This window comes from Arachis ipaensis, chromosome B08 (genome assembly GCF_000816755.2).
Source record: "Arachis ipaensis cultivar K30076 chromosome B08, Araip1.1, whole genome shotgun sequence".
In the NCBI taxonomy this organism is placed as follows: domain Eukaryota; kingdom Viridiplantae; phylum Streptophyta; class Magnoliopsida; order Fabales; family Fabaceae; genus Arachis; species Arachis ipaensis.
Window position 1 is genome coordinate 3,832,839 of NC_029792.2, and position 6,805 is coordinate 3,839,643.

At 25.9% G+C, this 6,805-nt stretch overlaps 1 protein-coding gene across 1 annotated transcript in view; it reads right to left on the reverse strand.

Moving 5' to 3' along the window:
- LOC107614344 (cytokinin riboside 5'-monophosphate phosphoribohydrolase LOG1) overlaps positions 1-5,157 on the reverse strand; it is a 6,472-nt gene extending 1,315 nt beyond the window's left edge. The window contains exons 1-4 of the mRNA XM_016316557.2: positions 4,914-5,157; positions 4,378-4,475; positions 4,187-4,217; positions 2,041-2,140 (exon numbers count right to left, since the gene is read on the reverse strand). Coding sequence (XP_016172043.1) covers positions 2,041-2,140; positions 4,187-4,217; positions 4,378-4,475; positions 4,914-5,045 — 361 coding nt within the window. The 5' untranslated portion in view covers positions 5,046-5,157. The remainder of the gene's footprint in view (positions 1-2,040; positions 2,141-4,186; positions 4,218-4,377; positions 4,476-4,913) is intronic.

The window sequence follows — 6,805 nt, forward strand, 5'->3', positions numbered from 1 at the left end:
AAAACTTGCCCAATTGGATGTAAATTGAACTCGTGTTTATATATGATATTCTAATTATACGATATTATTTTGTGACTGCTCTATTAGATTTGGATATAAAACATTAAAACCACACACATCAAAAAAGGAAAAAAAAGGACAGAGATATATCAACGAGACCGACAGGGATGTGGTAAGGATTAAACTTCATAACTAGCTAACAATCAATTTTTAATTTCGTTGGAGTTCACCTTTTGATGAGAAAAATTAGTCATAAAATCTATACATATATGTCGTTCCTTAGGTTCAAATCCGACACATGACGTTTAAGTAACTCAAGATTCCTTACATTACATATATTATTAAGAATTTAGTTTGGTACTTGCTTTATAAAATTTGACCTCATCTCAGAATTTTTGTCATGTAGTAATATAGAAATTGATAAGGTGCATCACGTAAGTTCAAAATTCTATTAAGAGACAACGTACGTGGTTTTGTCCCAGACATGTCTAGACTCCACCCGTGGAAGAAATTGTATTATTATTATATTATCAATTTAATTATTTTCAGACACTTATTAAGTTTCTAATAGCACAGCTAAATGATTTGCAAACTGAAACGTCACATGTGAAAAAAACTTGTGGCGTGTATCACTTTGAGGAAACAGTAATGTTATACAAAACACTATTATTCATAGCCATAAATGGACGTAGCTACTAGCTAGGGTTTAGGGCTATAGAAAATGTTCTTAATGTATAGTTGTGCTCTTTTAACCTTTTAAAGCAACTCTACCCAATTATAATAAGAAAAGAAAGCAACATCACTAAACTCTTTTAAAGATGATGGCATCTTTTGATGTTTATATTGTTTGTTGTTTCGTATATTAGCATGTGTTATCTCATCTTGTAATGGTCCATGTTAATTAATATAAGAGGGGTGTTAGTGGCAATAAATTTTATTATTTGTAGTCATTAATTGATAATTATTGGTGTTTTTAATTAATCGTGTAAGATTTTATCTAATCGTAATAAATTACTCACTTTTTTTTTACTGATTAAGTGCGGACTAAATTTTAATAAAAATATTGGCCCTCTAAACTTTTTCTTAATATATAATATTGAAAAATTAACGAAAATCGCATTTTCATAGTCAAATGATCAAGTCCCCTCATTTTTATTTTAATTTTTTAAGAATTTCCATATATTATCAACGTATAAAGCGAAGTTCGAATTTATGAAAATGGAACTGGCGGCAATTGATTCAATAGAGTTAAAAGTTTAAAATTTAAAAGTTCAATTAAATTTTAATTAGAGTTAAACTGGATACAATAAAATAATATATTTACGTATAGTGCGATTAATAGATTATTTGAACGATTTTTTTTAATTTTTTAACCAATTTGTTGACAACTTTTTTTTTTTTATCTTAATTGGACTAATTTGATGTTCGATTTTTGGTTAACTCAGTTAAACTACTTGATTTGGTCGGATTCTCAAAATTATCGTACTCAAATTTTTATAAACAACTAATTATTTATTATATCAATCAAAATAACTAATTTTTAAATATAATACTTAAAAATAATCTATAAATATAAAGTTTGTCAACAATTTTAAAAATATTCCTAAATTTTATTTTACTTTAGTTATATTTTTGAAGTTTTCGATTTGCATTAAATATTTTCCTAACAGTTAAATATTTAGAAAATTTAAAACCAATTCAGTAATAATGCATGACAACTAGGCTTGATTTATTTATATTGAAGATTATTCTTGTGAAATTGTTGTTGAATTAATCTTAAATTTTTTAAAAAATTAATATTTAATACAAATAAAAAAATTTTAAGATAAAATAAATTTAAAAATATTTTTAAAATTTTTAACAAATTTTAAAGATAAAAAATATATTTGACCTCTTTTTATACTCTTTCTATATGGAAATTAAACTATTTTAAAAGAATGTTAATCATTTTCATGGAATTGAATTTGACTAAATAGAAAAGTATGTTAGAGAAGAAATGAAGATTGGTGGAAGCATGAGGTTAATATAACTTGTACGAACCAGGTAATGCAATAAAGGCATCAGAATGCTTAGCCATCTCTGCTTTCCTTTGATGCATGTCTGCAACTGCCTTCACTTCCCCCACTGTTTCTCCAGTAAGCTGCACCCCAAATCAATAATAATCCAAATTAGAAAAAATAATATATATATCAACAGATTTTGAGCATGTAATGCATGGTCAATGGAGTAGTAGTAGTAGTAGTAGTAGCATTAGGTAGGGGAATAGTAGAGGTGTTAAATAAATGCAATGATGATTGTTGCAGCATTGTGGGCTCAATTTGTAATCATTTTACCGCTTCTTACTCCTTGGGAGAACCATGTCTTCCTTACATTAATTTACGGTCCATAATATTTATAACCAATGCAATGAAGTAAATAATAATTTAATTTTTGAATAAATTATCATTTGTATTCGTACAAATGTACTCATATAAGAATAAAACGACAATTGTAATCACAGAAGATGGTCTTTGTGTGCTAAAAGTACCCAGACGTTGGTTACGTAATTGGTCTGTTAGGGTACTTTTGGCACACATAAGCTATCTTTTGTGGTTATAATTGTCGTTTTATTCTTATATAGATACATTTATCAGCATCTGTATCTTTCATGGGTATAAATAGTAATTTATTCTTTAATTTTAATATCATTTTTAATATAAAACTGTTTTATATGTATATCTAAATCTAATCACATAATATTATATTAATAAAAATAATTATTTTTTATTAGTTGTATGAATAATTATCTAAAAAAATAATTATAATTATACGATTGTGTAATTCTGTTGGTACATTAAAATTATTAAACTCATAAAATAATATCATAAAAAATGGTATAAATTATCTAAGGAATTATTTACTTTAAATAGTTTAGTCCAACTAATCCAATATTCTATCAGTATACACTCTTGCTTGCTTATAAAATTTAGCATAATAATAAGTGTTTGATGTAATAATCCCTTTTTTTTGGGGTTAATTTGTGGGAGTGAATATATGTATATAAAAGAAGAAATGATGGGATATAAGAATGTAAAGAGATATATGGAATTTGAGGGAAGGACAAAAATGGTGCAGAAGGGAAAGACCCCAGATTGCCAGGTGTATTGATGGATAAGTTTGAAGACAGCACCAAATTGTGAGCAAAATACAATACACATGAATACAATGTGATGAAACAAAATACTCCTAACTTTATATGAACCGTACATGAATAAAAAAAAGGACAAATGTGTTATGACTCGGATAAAATTGGGATAACAAAAGTATGGCTGCAATTCACTTTAAATGTTGAAAAATTTTCAAAGTATTTTAAAATTGTGAATATTTCAATAATTTTAGTTATTAATCTTAAGGGTATATATATTTTAGGATAAATTATAAAAAATATACTCAAATTATTTTGTTATTGACAAAAATAGTCTTCAATTTTATTATAAAAAAAAACACTTACAAATTATTTAAAAACACGATAAACATGCACATTCGTGAACTAAAACGTTTTACGTTAGAAAAAAAAAGAGGTGACAAATAGAATTTTTTATGTAGTAAGTGAGACTATGACATTAACAAATAAATTTATATTTTATTTTTAATGAAATAGGGTCTAATCACGATTGAATATTTTGATACGTTTTTAAATTATTTAAATATATTTGGATATATGAGAAGAAGATCGACAGAATACACAGTCAGGAAGGTAGATGAAATGGAAAATGGACAAGGGATGAAAGACAGAAGAAGATCTAAGAAGACTATCCATGAAGTGGTCAAATGAGATTTACATGTAAATGGTCTCTCTGTAGATATGATACATAACAACACTCAATAGTATCGTTTGATTATGTAACCAATCCTATCTAATAGGACAAGACTTTGTTATTTTATTGTTGTTTGTATTTTTATTGATAATAAAATTTAAAAATATTTTATCAATATTAAAATATTTTAAGTACATTTTTGGTGATTTATTGATTGAGAACAATGATCAAAATTAGGATATCTGAAATGCTTAAAATATTCCTTAGATATTAGGCTACTAATATAGTACTATTAAGTCCAAGACATTGGAACTTAGATAAAATTAATGTAAGATAATTCTGTGTGTTTGCAATGATGAATATGCTTCCATAACAGTCCTTAACATTACCTCTCTTGGCATAAGTGTCTTGGGAATAACTCTGCAGAGAAAAAACAAGTTACTGAGATGAACAATTATATATAGAGAGAGAAATGTCATATCATATATCATATCATCATATCATATGATCATATCACATATTAAATTAGCTTAGCTAGCACCAATGGGAATGAATAATAATCATGATGATGCTCTCTCACCCAATTACATGGCGACCACCATCATAAACAGCCTGAGAAATCAATCCCATCAAACCAATGCTGCCTCCTCCATAAACCAGATCAATATTTCTTGACACCTATTAATTCATTAACAAACCAAATATTACAGAACTAATTAATGCTCTGTATGTATGTGTTCATGAGAATTAGAAACTAAACTAGAAATGATGGGACATAATGCATCAAGGAACAGAGAGAACCCCAAAACAGAGGATCCAAATTGACTACGGTAAAAACTCAACTGCAGTTAATTTCATATGAAGTTAATAATTAAAAACGGTTAAATAATAATTTAGTCAAAGATATCAAATCACTTAATCCTAGCAAGCACAACAGTAAAAAGAAATAAACTTGGAGGATCAAATCAAAACAAACATTAGAAAACAAATTAAAACAGGACAAAGATTAAATCAAAGTAAAGACAAGTAGTGTTCCAGAGAAACAGCAGAATTAAACTCCTTAAAAGAGAAAAAGGATTAGAAATGGAAGATGCATTTTATTATTATGATTATTACCAATTCTCTTCCAAGTTCAATGGCAGCATCCTTGTAACTAGCTTTGTTACCAGGGCTGCTACCACAAAACACACAAATCCTCTTGAATTTTGATTGCTTCTTCTTCATATCTTCTGTTCCTTGTCTCTCCATCTCTCTCTCTCTCTATATATATATATATAGATATGTTGTGTCTCTGCAAGGTTTCAAAATGAATGAAGACGAAAAGAGGTTAGTGTTGATGGTGTATGAGCTTGGGTTTATGCTATCTTATATATAGAGAGAAATAGATTGAGAGGGAGTAGACTATTTTTAACCCTTAAAAAGTTTAATTTTTTCATAAAATAACTCTCTAAAGAAAGAAATTATATTTTGGTCTTCCGAAGATAAATTCAATTTGATAAAAAGTAATCTTTTATAAGCAATAAATGACTCATAATTTTTTCTGATTTTTTTTATAGAACAATTAAAAAATTATTCAAACAATAAATACAAAAAACTGAGAAAATTTGATTTTAATTTTTTTTTCAGTTCCTTTTACTTTTTGCATTCACTTAAAAAATTGTCAAAACATTTTATTTAATATAAAATTACTAAATTTAGTAGATAGAAACAATTTATTTTTCTGAACTGACTATAAAAAGTCATATTTAAATCTAATTTTTATATTTTTTTAGTGTCTTTTTATATTTAGTATATTTTGTTAAACTACCAAAATAATTGTAGAAAAGTTAACTGTATTGTATAAAAGATTTTTATGGAATAAAAAGATGGTAAAAAATAAGAAATAGTATAAGCTCCGAAAAAATTAGATAAATTGAAAATTGGAGATACAGTGATTCGAAATAGAGCGTTTTTATTTAAATAGTGATGGTATTTTTCAAAAGAGAATTGTCCATTATAAAAGAAAAATGTATGCTCTTGTAATAATTTAAAGTTTAATGTGATATTATCTAATTAGATACTATCTGCAAAGAAAGTTTATGAAAAAATATTTGTTAATTACAAAATGATTAATGACTTGTCTATGGAGGTAAATAAAAGATGGAAAAAAATTCGATTATGAAAAAATAATTGGCTGCAATGTGATTTGTTGAAAGAAAATATTTAAAAGTTTTTTTCAATTTGTCAAACTAAAAATGATCTTTCATACGAAATTGTAGATTTTAGAATGAGTTAGAATGGATATAGAACTTCCAATAGACCAAAAAAAGTTATATCAATGAAAGTTGGAACCAACGAATTAGTTTTATGATATCTTAAGACTAGTTAAATTAATAATAGACAAAGAGGATATAATTGTATACAAGTATGATAAAGTAAGTATATTTTTTACTAACTCAACTCCTTTGTACTGGTTTTACAGGCAAAAAATCTTTTAAATGATATAACAAGTTACAACTTTACAAGAACTATTTAGAGAGGTTTGATTCCTCCAAAAATTTAGCTATTTGTTTGATTTGTTTTGATTGACAGGATAAATACTAAGAAGAGATTGAATAGATTTGGATTTATTGATCAAAAGGATAATATATGTGTCTTATATAAAAAAGATGTTAAATATATTCATCACTTATTTTTAGACTGTAAATTTATTTAACAAATATGGTACATTTAGTTACTCGAGATAGGTAAATTATTATCTATTTTAAGCATATTAAACAACATTTTAAAAATTGGATAAGAATATCTAATAAAAAGGAAAAGTGAAAAAAATAATTCATAGAATTTTTTACGGTCATTTAGAATATTTAAATGGAAAGAGACAGAGGAATATTTTAGAAAGAAGAATGAATTGTTGCGGTAATTATTAATAAATTTTTTGTGAGTTATAAGAAGTGAAATAGTGTAAATTTTTTTTATGGTCGATAACAATTTTAAAAATAATAATGTGATGGACTTTTGTTAGTCCT